Below are 12,999 nucleotides of genomic sequence, written 5' to 3' on the forward strand. Positions count from 1 at the left end.
CCTCGATTTTGAAATTGATCTCAATTTCATCTTTATACAACCCTCTATTATCAATAATCACATAAATTTCATACCAATTTTGAAATACTTACACTTTAGTTCATATGTTCAGAACTAGTAATTTTCACTTTATAAACTAGTCATTTTTCATATCTAAACTTAAAATCTAACAACTTAGTACCAAAAGCTTTAAAATTCCATAATGGAAACTTTTGAAAACTTTAACAATTTCACAAATTGGTACATGGGTTGGTTAAATCAAGCTATTGAGACCTTAAAAACATAAAAATTACAAGAAAATGACTTAATTTACTTACCAAATTGAATGACCTAATGTTGAGTTCATAAAAGAATGGCTTCCAATGTTTGTAACGTTAAAGGTGTTAATAAAAAAAAGGGTTAAGGGCTCAAACCCAAAAACCCATAGTTGAAGATATTTCGATAATTATGCCTTTAATTAACTTATAATTAATCATAATTAGTTTAATTAATCAATAATTAATTAACATTAATCTTACTTAACAAATTTTAGTGGGTGATAGTTGGCTATCACCACCGTTTGGCCATTTAATAATGACATATTTATTCATTTGGTCCTCTTATTAATTAACATTTTATAGTGATTAATTTTTATCACTTTTACACTTTAGTTCTTGTACCTTAATTAGTCACTAATTTGGAAAAATTATTTATCCAAAATTTAATTCATCTATACAAAAACTCCGTAAATTATGGAAACAAGGTCCCTATATCTTATTTTCCAACATCACTGGCTTTAGGGTCGTTACACTTGTACCTTAGTTAACTATCTAATTGACACAATTAAAAGACCAAATTTTAATTAAGCTTTATACTAACATCAAAAATATTAAATAATTAATATTTACGGGCTTGAATATCAAAAATGAAATTTCAAAACTACCATTTCTGACACCACTAACTTTCGGATCGTTACATGTTGAAGTCGACTCACTTTGTCTACGTTTAATTTGATGGATGTGGTTTTGAAGGACTTTCCAATGAATTGATTGTTGAATATGGTTATCATGCAGCAGGTCATGTGATCTATTATAGTGATTGATGTTTGAACATGTGCAAAAACTCATGACATGGCTTGTATATGTGGCAGTTACGTTCTTTCTAATTCTCAATAAAGCTTTTGATTCATATTTGTTTGAGTTTAATTTTTTATGCAGGTTTCTGATAAGTGATACAAATAACATGTTTTAATCCTGTTCTTAATGCGTTTTTGGATGATTATTTATGCAAATTGGTGAATTTTATGCTCCTAATCCTTTAAATTCTTGTTTCTATACTTAAAGAGAGCATTTGGGAGTAGAAGAAGCGAAAAACGAGCAAAAATTGGACAAATATAATAGATTTCAGGAGCCACACGAGCTGACACACGACCATGTGTCAAACCGTGTCGATTTCGCGATTCGCATCCCAAACACGCGGAAAAACATAAATTTTAAGCTTTCTGGGCATTTTAAAGTCTATAAATACCAAATAGAAGAAGAGAAGAGGGGTCATCAGAGAATATTGAAGAAAACAACTCGAAGAATACCATTGGAGTAAACTCTGAAGCAGATTTCCATCAAGATTGAAGACCTCCTTTTAATTTCTTTTGAAGTTTATAAGAGTTTTTTTTTTATTTCCTGTGGTTATTCCATCTTTAAGATATTTTTATTCACAATGAAGAGCTACTTCTCTAGATACCTACATAAGATGAATTTTACGCGATAAATAATTAATTTTTGTTCTTAATTATATGTGATTATCTCTCATTTTAATAGCTTGTTTCCTTGTAAAAATTTGCAACCTTTTAACAAAAAAAGAAAAATCCAAAAACAAACAAGTGGTTCATGATTTATTTTCTTTTGTACATACTTGTATTTGTATAACATTTAATAGGCTTAAAACAAGTACTGCCGTTAGCTTGTTGCCATGTCAAACTGATTATATAGTTTTCATTGAAAACGAAAACTGTCCATCAAAATCAAAGAAATAAAACAAGATTTCCTACTCCTTCCCTCGTCCCAATTTGGGTGAAATGAAATTTCATCTTTTGTTTGAAAACTTTTGACGTAAAAAAAGCTCAAGTTTTTGCTTGAAATCGTTGGCAAACGCAGACAGTTTTTACTCTTCACTGGCTTTATCCTCAATTTCTGTGTCTCCAAAGTTCCACAGGTCTATCAAGTAAAATGTCTGAATCTGAGCAAACCCAAACCCAAACCCAAAATCCAGACCCCAAAACACCCGAGCCCAAGGTTCGAGCAGTTGGTGTCACTGAGTATAGCTGGTGCAGAGCCGTGCCCGGTGGCACTGGCATCACTGTCTTGTCCCTCCTCCTCTCTAATGTCCCCGATATCTCATTTCTTGAAGCACTCCTTTGCAGGCTCCAAGTTTCTCATCCCATCCTCCGTTCCAGGGTCCGCTTTGATGCTTCCTGCAACACTTTTTACTTCGTAATGCCTTCTAACCCCCATGTTCAAATCCAATCCTTTGATCTTCAATCTACTTCTCACATACTCCAAAGCTCCCTCGGCGATTCCCACATCGATTCCCACCACGTTTTACTCGAGCACGAGTTGAATAGGAACTCATGGAACCGCACTGATGGTGCTGGTGATGGTGACCAAGCTGACTTGGATGTCTTTTTCGTCAGCCTTTACACTATAAGCGACACAAGGTGGTTTTTGGTGTTCCGGCTACACACGTCAGCTTGTGACCGCGCTGCCGCGGTGGGTCTGTTGAGGGAATTATTAGAGATGGTGGGTGGCGGAAGAGCCAAGGCGGAGGAGGAGATAGTGCAAGAAGTGGGGATTGAAGATTTGATTCCTAGTGGTAAGGCTAACAAGCCTCTTTGGGCGCGTGGGGTTGACTTGCTTGGCTACTCCTTGAACTCTTTCAGGCTGGCGAATCTCAACTTCATTGATGCTAATTCGGCTCGGCACTCTCAGGTTGTGAGGTTGAAGATGAACCCAGATGATACCGACAGGCTTGTTGCTGTAAGTAACACTTTGATTTCACAAGTCTGTAAGTTCAATTTTTAAGGTAAAACTCAAAACTGCAAGTCTGCAACGTTGTAATTTTTGAGATGTTTTAAGAGTACAAAGCACTGAACTCGAAAAACTTGTCTCCGGTTCGAATTAAAAGGGAATCTTCGGTTGCCACAAGTTTCATGACTCTAATTAAACAATTAGGATTTCAGTAAATGCCATTGTGAAGTTCTTTGTGGCCAACATCTTGGGGATCTGACATCTACATCTTGTGATATTTGCATTAACTTTTACTTTGGGCTCTGAGTATTAATTGATCTGCTTGGAAGCTTTATGCATTTAACTTCTTTTAGTGCTTGATATAATTCATCATCACTATCATTGTTGGTCTTATGGTACCCTTTTTACCTGACTTGTTCTAAGATCATTCTAAAACTCATGGTTTATGTGATTAAATTGTTTTGAGCTTGGAAGTTGCTTCATCATATACCATTTACAGGGCTGCAAATCAAGGGGTATTAAACTCTGTGGAGCCCTGGCAGCTGCTGGTATGATTGCAGCTCGGTCCACCAAACCCTTCCCTGATCATCAAAAGGAAAAATATGCTGTTGTAACACTCATCGACTGTCGGTCAATTCTCGAGCCAGTGCTCAGTAGCAATCATTTTGGTAAGTAATTAGTTCATTGCTATTATCATCCTAATCCTATTGATTTTTGAGGGACCGGAAAACTAATCTCAGTCTGTTGTTGATTTGCTTGGCACTTGGGTCTTGCATATGATGCGATTATCAACCTTGTTTGATCCTCTTTTTTATTAGGATTTTACCATTCTGCAATCCTGAATACACATGATGTGACCGCCCTTGATGAAGTATGGGAGTTAGCAAACAGATGTTATACGTCCTTTTCCAATGCCAAGAACAACAACAAGCATTTCTCCGATATGAATGACCTAAACTTCCTCATGTGCAAGGCCATTGACAACCCTGGATTGACTCCATCATCATCTATGAGGACTGCCTTCATGTCGGTTTTCGAAGACCCTGTGATTGATGAATCCAACAAACTGCACAAAGAAATTGGCCTAGTGGACTATGTGGGGTGTTCTTCGGTTCATGGCATCGGTCCAACCATTGCCATATTTGACACCATACGAAATGGATGTTTGGACTGCACGTGCGTGTATCCTGCGCCACTGCATTCCAGAGAACAAATGCAACAACTGATAGATTCAATGAAAAGAATTCTTGTAGACGGTAGTATCAATCTGCAGACTAATAGCTAGTTTTTCTTGTTTCATTCTCTGAAGAATGTTTGCTCCATGAACAATTTCTGTACTAGTTTTGTTATCGTAAATGACAAATGAATAAGCCATTCTGGGATTGTTTTAACTTACATTTAGCCCACTATTTCATGAGCGAATCTTTACCCATGCCGGCTTTGAATTTAAATTGATGCATACCATTGATGATTTGATCGCTCAGGCTCAATTAATATGCCCGAATTCATGATATGTTACAACTTACAACACTTCTAAGCTAAAGACAGGTACCTACAATTCGTGTCTTATTAATTGTACTTTGTTATATCATAATCGAGTTTAAGCTAAAATTTGATATCCCAATAATTCAAATTGTATAAATTTTGGAACATCTCGTGTTGTGTGGGTTTCTAATGTTGTGGAGCCTAGTTAGAACCCATGTTGCTGATTATTAACTTTGATAACCATTTATCCTCGATTTGATGGGCTTTGGTCATGTTCCTGAAGAAGCACGCAGAAAATTTACTGACAGACATGCAGGAGCTAATGCAATCATAAATTCAAAGGCCCAAAAATTGTTGATCTGAAATAACTAAGAAAAGTTTATTCCCACATGTGGCCTTCTTTTCCTTGGGATTGCAATGCAAAAACTAAGAAAAAACAATAAACACACTCCAATCAGAGCAACATAATGTTGGGTAAAATGTTAAGCATCTCAAATGCCTAGATGCTGTCGGAGTAGAGGATCGTCAACAAGGGCGTTCTGCTGATTTTGATCATGTTAATAACTTCTTGATGTGGTTCTTGTCCTTGCTTAAACTACCTACAGTTCCAAGTAGTTTGCATTTTAGTTCCAAAAAGTTAAATGCAGCAAAGCAAATGTGCACAAAGCCACAAGAACTGAAAGTTTGAAATGTGAAATTCAAAAAGAAGGTTGATAGTGGTTTGGTTTGAATAAAGCTTGAGAAATATCATAGTCAAACAAGTAGAAATTCTAATGGTCAGAGTTACCTGTCTCTGATTTGGTCCAGACAGAAGAAAGACAGAGGAAGAAGCCTGGAAATGATCCATTTTAATTGTATCATATTCTCTTCTTCTGCAAATGTTTACATGCAGAAATTTAGGAACCAATTCACCTAAAGTAGCTTTGAACTCGATTCAATCTAACTCTATCCAGGAAAGTTATTAACATGATCAAAATCAGCAGTGCAGCAAAACTGCATGTGTAGGGTACACCAGAACTACAGCTCTAATGCATTCATAAAACTATAAACTCCAAACATATGTTAAAAAAAAAAAAAGATTATGGTTCCCTAGTTCTTGAGACTAAAGAAATTCCTCAACTAGTTTTCCAAAATCAAACTTCCCATTACAACATTCTACAGCATTGACAACTTCTTGAAACGTTGAGACGCTGCATGGAACAACTAGTTTGTCCCTTTGTTGGAAACCATATTCATTGTAAGACTTCTCCAACAACATCTTGAAGAGTGGATGAGACAAGAAGTTGGTTGGCACTACAAATCTTTCTTCATTCTCTCCAACATAAATAGCAAATGACCCTGATGGGGTTGAGGCTGTAGTAGGCGATGTCATTTCCTCAAATTCCCTTAGCAACCATTCATATTTGGATTCCTCACCATCTCCTCCACGCATGCTCTTCGCCTTCTTGGCTAGCTTCTTCAAGGAACCCATCTTTTTCCCCAACATTTTTATTTGGTTTTTGTTCTTCAGCCTGAAAAGAAGGGAGAGAAGTTAGGGAAGATAAAGAGATGGTGAGCTCTTGTTTATTACTGCCTAGTGGGAGGTGGCTAAAGAGGGGAATGTCTCAGAATTTTTCATCATTTGACTTATCAATAATTGGGGAATCTATGAACATGTTTGGCTAACTTGTAAGAAAATGTCTAACATTTACTTTGACTTGTCAACAGTTAAATAGGGACTAAGAATCTAACTTTAGACTTCAAACAAATATTAGAGACCAATGATGATGTTGGGGTTCAACCCATTTTTTGAAATTTGATTGATAAGACATTATGCACCAGTGTTGTTGGTAAAACAATGTTGGGTGGCTAACACTCTTTCAATAAAAGAAAAATTGGTTTTCAATCTCTTAAAAGAGTGATAAAAGGGTAATGTAAACCATTTTAAAGGGTCTACAATGCACTAATCAACTGCTAAAGAATCATTTCTATATTTGAAATCTAATGCCATGGTTCTTTGATTATCACCAAAGAGAAAAAGAGACAGACAATATCATAATCTTCAAAGCAAACAAATGAACCACTTCTTGTCTTATTCACATCCTTTTTCTTAAGGTGGGAATCTCAATTAAGTTTCTATTTGTCTTGTTGAAATGTTGGTTGAAAAGCGTAAAGAAAACAGAGTTAATTCATATGATCATGTTTAAGTTAGTTTGGATTTAAGTTAATCTCAATTAAGTTTCTCTTAGGTTGTGATATTCTTTCCAAAAAAGTATAAAAGAGCAAAAATTTAAACAGATGAATTTTATATTGACAAGTAGAAAGGTTGGTGGATGGGGTTCCATGAAGTGGGAATTAAGCTAATGAATAATAAAAATCATAGTCAAATAAGTCTACTATTTTCATTTCTATTAAGTCGAACTTCTACATCCAAAACGTGTAAGGAGCAGTAAGCAAATAATAATTTTATTATTAATAATTCCATGAGAGACAAGAAGGACTGGAGTGAGACCGGAGAGGAGAAGTTTGGGAAGGGCTAAGAGTTGACAAATGGCAATAGGCATGGCTTAATCTAGAAAAAGAAAGACATGGTTTGAAGAGTTATGCACCCCAGGCCAGTAAGAGAAAGGTTGGGCCAACATTTAAGTAGAAAATCATCATCATTACATGACAAATAGAGTTGACTCAACACCAGATGAAAACCTTTTTTTTTTCTAAGAAAATGATTACGGTTTCGGTTTGTTTGAAGGTTACAAATGAGTTTTGACAAATTTGCAGGAAAATAAGAAGAGAATGAGATAATTGTGGCATGGTGGGTCTTGCTGTTGAATATGTGCACCATTTCATATGGGAAAACGGATAGACGCATATTTAGACAATGCTTTCCCACCCCGACTTGAAACTTGGAACTCAAGAGGCTGACTTAACTCTGGTAAGGAGTGAAATTGGATCAAACATTCAACTTAAATGATTATGGGTACAATAATGATATTATTGGGATGTAGGATACATACTAATTGGGTCACCAATATTAGTATGAATATTACAAACTTTTGCAATAAGATTAACTAGAAAATCGATTTTGGAGAGAAGCAACATTTATCTTATTAACTTTTCTCACAAGGTTTCTTAGAAGCAACATCTTTTCATAAAAGTATTTGATGAAGAATTATTCAAAAATTCTACGGTGACATTTAACTAGCACACTGTTGTTTGATCATCTCTCCATACTCGAGGTTAATTAGGAAGAGTATCAATGTCTTTATGTTTGATGTTGCAAATATCCTCCTCAATAGAAGTGAAGTAATAACTCACTATATCCGTGAAGACAAATAGAATAGTCAATCTTTTATTTTATTGACTAGCCAACTTGCTTTTTTCTTCGAGTATATGGTACAACACATCATATGGAATTCCTTCATATATTTTATTTTCTAGATCATTTTAGTTTCGGATGATGAATGCAAAGTTACTGTGAAACAACTTTCTCAAATTTCTTTTTTGGATGACCATTGCTTCTCTTTATGAAAAAATAATTTAAGACACCCATATCTGGAAATGGTGTCAAATTTTGGTGGATGTATCCCATAAAAAAAACATCTTACTACAAACTATAATATTCTATATGTTGGGATTGGTAATAATTTTATTTTTCCAATAAAAAATAAATTTTAAATTTTAAATTTAAATTTAAGACTAAAATTGAAATAACAAAATTTTTAAATAAACTATATGAGATCTGTTCATAATTTTGATTATCCATCTTCACTTTCAATAATTAATATGAAGCTCATTGATGTTGATTTGTGTGGATAAAAATAAATTTACAAAAAATTGACGGAAGATTTTAAGATGTAAAACCATACCATTTCTTTTAAGGTTTTATTTGTTCAATTTATATTTTGGTGTGCAAAAGAGTTACGAGAAAATGAACATTGAGCATTCAATGAAACCCAATAATTATTTACGTTTTGCACTAATGAAAATAGTCCACTGAACACTAAATGGAGCATATCATAATTATCAAATTCTATAAAAAAAATTTTGCAACAAATTTTTACAGAATAGTATTTGAATATTAGAAGATGGAGAAAAATAAAATAAAAATTGTTTTTGAGTTTTTAGCTTATCATGGTATTTCTAAGTATGTCACGCAAAAAAAATTCTTCTCATATTTGTAGAAATTCCCATGCCTTTGTACAAATATAATTGTCCAAATGGATAATTACATATTTTAGTAATAAATATAATTATTCTATATATGTATATATATACTTAAATAATTATGATTATTTATTAATAATCAAGTAATATAATTTTTAATAACAGGACTTATAGAATATTTGAACCCCAAAAATATTAGGTTTGTATATGCTCTTGTATTATAGCTAAATTATCACTTTGATACTTGTATTGTTTATTATCCATTTGGCCCTTATATTTTATTTTTATTATCATTTTGGCCCCTATATTTTCATTAAAAAACAATAAACCAACTAATAACATGTAGCCACATATTAAGAAAACGAAAGAAAATCACTTAAAAATGTTTAAAAAATATAAAAATGAAAAAAATCAATAAAAATAAAAACTATAACGAATAAAAAAACCCAAAAAATATTTAAACCCAGAAAATTATAAAAAACCTAAAAAACCATAATTTATTATTGAAAATTGTAAAAAAATTTAAGATTATAAGATATGCAAAACATTAAAAATTTAAAAATTTTCATAAAATTTTGCAAAATAATTTATTTGGAATTTGCGGGTTTTTTAAATAAAATTTAAGATTATTATGATATTTTTAGAATTTTATGGTTTTTTAACTAAAAACCTCAAAATTCCAAACAAACGTATTTATTAAAATTTATGATTTTTAAATTCTTTTTGAAGTTTCAACGTTTTTATAATATTTTTCAAAAATATATTATTATTTTATTTTTATTTTATAATTTATCAAGTTTTAAATTTTTTTTTGGAATTTTTTGAAAATTATAAAAAAAACTTTTAAAAATTATAAGTATTCAAAACTTCAAACAAATTTTAAAAAATTCATAAAATTTTAAATACCTGTTTGTTTGGAATTTTAGGCTTTTATAAAATTTTAGGATTTTCATGAAAATTTTCATGTCATTTTTTTTGGATTATGTTTTGCATTTTTATGAATTTTTGACATTTTTTAAGAAATTTTGAGTTTTTTAAAGTAAAAAATACCATAAAATTCTAAAATTTTTCATAATAATCTTAAATTTTCAAAAAAAAAATTAAAATAAACAATGTTTTTAAATTTTATGATTTTTCAATTATTTTTATTTTTGCATACTTATAATCTTTTTTTTATAAATTTCAAAAATAAATTAATGAATTTTTAATTTTTTAACATTGTTTTACTTTAATTTTTGGTGGGCGGTTGGCTTTTAAGTTTTTTTTTTTAAATATTCTTTAAACATTTTTTAAGTTTTTTTCTTGACACGTGGCAGTGTATTATTTGTTGATTTAAATTTTTTAATGAAATTTTGGATTGGGGGTAACGGGGATGATTGGAATGAAAGTGTAGGGACCAAAATGATAAAAAATAAAGTATAAGGGCCAAATTGATAAAAAACAGTAGAGGTACCAAATTGATAATTTATCTATAGTACAGGGGCCAAAAAGGGGTATTAAGCTAAAAATTTAAGATTTACAAAAAAGAATTATAAATATTATAGTCAAGCCGAAACTTTTGAGGGCACCTGGTCTAGTGGTATGATTCTTACTTCGGGTGCGAGAGGTCTCGAGTTCGATTCTCGCACCACCCCAATTATCATTAATTTTTAATTATCTAATATTATTTTTTAATCTCATTTGAAATTTTCAACCGTGGGCCGTCTCTTGATCAACATCAGGCCCTCTACAATCTCAGAGGCTTTCATTTTTAGTCTACGAATCACAGCTCTTCTTCCTCCCCTAAACCCTATTCCCCTCTTTCTCGCTCTCCCGCTCCGCAGTAGACCAACCTGCCGTCACTATGAGCAGATCAGGCCAGCCTCCAGATCTCAAAAAGCAAGTTCCTTTTTTTCCCACACATTTCAATACTTCTTTTTTTTTTCTTTCTCTCTTTTCCCCTTACTTATTTCCAAGTTCTTTTATTGATGCTGTTTTCATGTAACAGGTACATGGACAAGAAACTCCAGAGTAAGTTTTCTTTCGTTGTTCTTCGTGTAGTAGTAAAGCGAATGTCCCCTGTTTATTGTCTGCACCTAATGTGTGTTTTCTTTTTGGTATGACTTTTAAGGTTAAAAAAAATAGTTTTTATTCTTTCCTGTATGATCTTCAATTTTTTTATATATTCTCGTGGATAGTAATGATTATTACTTTGCATATTTTGAATATTGAGCAACTCATGAGCTACAGTCAGTCTTAGATTTAGGTTTGCGTTCTTATGGTATTTGCTAATACGCCGGTGCCTTAACGTGTAAGGAATTTGTTGCTTCTGTTATTTACTCTGTAATTTTAATTTTATGAATTCTGTTGGTATGTAATGCTGCAGTCAAGCTGAATGCAAATCGGATGGTTGTTGGTACTCTTCGTGGGTTTGATCAGTTTATGAATCTAGTGGTTGACAACACAGTAGAGGTGAATGGCAATGAGAAAACTGACATAGGCATGGTGGTGAGCATCGAAATACTTCTTTTCTTCCCTCCCCCCCGGAAAGTACCTTGCTATTTTGGGTATATCATTGAATTTTTAGCCTCATTGTAATTGATATTGATACACTGCAGGTGATCAGAGGAAATAGCGTTGTTACTGTTGAAGCCCTTGAACCTGTTGGCAGAATGCAGTGATTCTGGTTTTTCTATTGATTTATCACTTTGATGTATCTCTTCGCTTTGTTGTTTCAATGGCATCCCTGCTAGTTTGGGATTGGGATTGGGATATTTTATGTAATTGAGAATTTGTCGGAAGTTAGATGGGTCTCCATGGAATCTGCTTTTCGTTTCTCAACTTTACCCGATGGATTGCCCTTTGTGCATTTCAAACGGATTTAACTGAATGTAGAGAATGGTTACTGCAATTCTTATTTTTAGTGCTTAGGCCTCATTGAAACTTCGGTGCTGAATATGTTAAAGCTTTTATTGTTCTTGTTCTTCAATGCATTCATTTTTGTCCCTCTGGATTAGATTAGTCCTTAAGTCTTTAACCATCCATGGTTTGGCCAAACCTTAATTCACACAGGGTAAAAAACAAAAGTAGCTTGTTTTTACTGTTAAACTATGGAGTATCTAGTAAACTTGATTAGTCTACTTGCTTCTGATAAAAAACTCTAGGAAGTTTACATTACAGCCGTTGTTGGTTCCTGGGAAGTAAGCTAGATGGTATTGGTTCTTACAGGATGCACTTTTTACAAGCTATTGTAGAGTACCTCTAAAAGTTGGTCCAGATTCGTTTTTAGCCGTTGGTGTTTGGCTTGGCCATTGACATCAGAATCCCACACCAACTGATCTATGTTTATATTCTGGGTGTATGTATTTCCAAAAAGAAGAAAAGAGAAAAGGGGAAGAAACAAAAACCAACGAAAGCTTAGGGTAGAAAGCTCATCTTTTTACACTTTTGCATGCAGCATGGCTGGCACTTTTAACAAGCATCATTCTGCAAAATTCATGGCATTGGGGTTAACGATCACTTATAAAAAGGCCAAAAGAGCAGAGGCTGTACGGAACCAAAGTATAAAGATGTGAAGTATAGCCGCGAAATTAGATTCAAATTTGAAACAGTGGACATTGTACAACGGGCAACAGTTTTGCCTAAAGACTCTTTTTGCTTGAAGCAGCTCCTTCACTTTCACTTTATGTTTTCCCTTTGTAAAGGCATCCCCCTTGCAAAATGCAGCTTACCCTTTTCAACCATTCATTGCTTCATCAACTATGTTTCTCAAATTCGGCTGTTAGCTAGTATTGGATGCATGTTCAAATTGGGGCTTCATATCTATCCCAATATCCAGAAGAAATGAGGAGTTTGAACTAGAAAATCAATGATAAGAAAGGGAAAAAAATGGGTTTTTGTGAATGATATCATCCACAGCTCATCCGACAGGCAACAACAGCTCCGAAATGGAATCCATCTTTTCTTGTTATTGCCAATTGGCAAATTTTTATGTGGAAAGTGGGTGGCACATGTTTGGTGGCATTTTTTAAGATTTTAAGGATATGATTACAATTGGCAGCTTAATTTACTTGTGCAACACTTTTCCTTATTTTGTTTCCTGGTCCTTAACTCTTTAATTATATTCATAATGAGAATTTAGTTGACAAACAAAAGAGTTATTTGGTGAGACAATGGAGATCATTATTGTTTTCTTTGTATTTTTTTATAATTTTCCAATCTAATTACAAGCATGTGGAAGATTGGGGGATACTCTATGCTCTATTCTGAAAAACATTGCCTTGAAAGCTCAAAAATACTTTTTAAGTTATCATCAACAGCAAACCTATTAAAGTTGGAACTTTATCTTTCCAAAAGCTTACCAAACCTTTGCTTTTTTATCCTCCATTTA

The 12,999-nt window shown here is 33.1% G+C and overlaps 3 protein-coding genes across 3 annotated transcripts; 2 read left to right on the top strand and 1 right to left on the bottom strand.

The window, feature by feature from the left end:
- Positions 1-1,898: 1,898 nt before the first annotated feature.
- On the top strand, positions 1,899-4,397 carry LOC107908689 (uncharacterized). The gene is made up of 3 exons (XM_016835925.2): positions 1,899-3,011; positions 3,502-3,670; positions 3,821-4,397. Exons 1-3 carry the CDS (start codon positions 2,205-2,207, stop codon positions 4,285-4,287), a joined length of 1,443 nt encoding a protein of 480 aa, XP_016691414.1. The 5' UTR covers positions 1,899-2,204; the 3' UTR covers positions 4,288-4,397.
- A 431-nt stretch (positions 4,398-4,828) lies between these two features.
- LOC107908161 (auxin-responsive protein SAUR40) lies at positions 4,829-6,105 on the bottom strand. Its single transcript, XM_016835414.2, has 2 exons — positions 5,275-6,105; positions 4,829-5,086 (listed from the first exon to the last, which is right to left on the bottom strand). The coding sequence occupies exon 1, from the start codon at positions 5,971-5,973 to the stop codon at positions 5,590-5,592; it is 384 nt and encodes a 127-aa protein (XP_016690903.1). The 5' UTR covers positions 5,974-6,105; the 3' UTR covers positions 4,829-5,086; positions 5,275-5,589.
- Positions 6,106-10,330: 4,225 nt separating this feature from the next.
- LOC107908690 (probable small nuclear ribonucleoprotein G) lies at positions 10,331-11,520 on the top strand. The gene is made up of 4 exons (XM_016835926.2): positions 10,331-10,508; positions 10,618-10,640; positions 10,996-11,117; positions 11,228-11,520. Exons 1-4 carry the CDS (start codon positions 10,474-10,476, stop codon positions 11,288-11,290), a joined length of 243 nt encoding a protein of 80 aa, XP_016691415.1. The 5' UTR covers positions 10,331-10,473; the 3' UTR covers positions 11,291-11,520.
- The last annotated feature ends 1,479 nt before the right edge of the window (positions 11,521-12,999 follow it).

Source organism: Gossypium hirsutum, chromosome D09, assembly GCF_007990345.1.
Source record: "Gossypium hirsutum isolate 1008001.06 chromosome D09, Gossypium_hirsutum_v2.1, whole genome shotgun sequence".
Lineage (NCBI taxonomy): Eukaryota > Viridiplantae > Streptophyta > Magnoliopsida > Malvales > Malvaceae > Gossypium > Gossypium hirsutum.

Excerpts from the sequence above, each read along its gene's own strand:
- LOC107908161 (XM_016835414.2), bottom strand. The coding sequence starts at position 5,973 with ATGTTGGGGAAAAAGATGGGTTCCTTGAAGAAGCTAGCCAAGAAGGCG.
- LOC107908689 (XM_016835925.2), top strand. The coding sequence starts at position 2,205 with ATGTCTGAATCTGAGCAAACCCAAACCCAAACCCAAAATCCAGACCCC. Across the intron at positions 3,012-3,501 it reads ATACCGACAGGCTTGTTGCT|GGCTGCAAATCAAGGGGTAT; the intron begins GTAAGTAACACT and ends TACCATTTACAG. Across the intron at positions 3,671-3,820 it reads GCTCAGTAGCAATCATTTTG|GATTTTACCATTCTGCAATC; the intron begins GTAAGTAATTAG and ends CTTTTTTATTAG.
- LOC107908690 (XM_016835926.2), top strand. The coding sequence starts at position 10,474 with ATGAGCAGATCAGGCCAGCCTCCAGATCTCAAAAA. Across the intron at positions 10,509-10,617 it reads CAGCCTCCAGATCTCAAAAA|GTACATGGACAAGAAACTCC; the intron begins GCAAGTTCCTTT and ends TTCATGTAACAG. Across the intron at positions 11,118-11,227 it reads AAACTGACATAGGCATGGTG|GTGATCAGAGGAAATAGCGT; the intron begins GTGAGCATCGAA and ends GATACACTGCAG.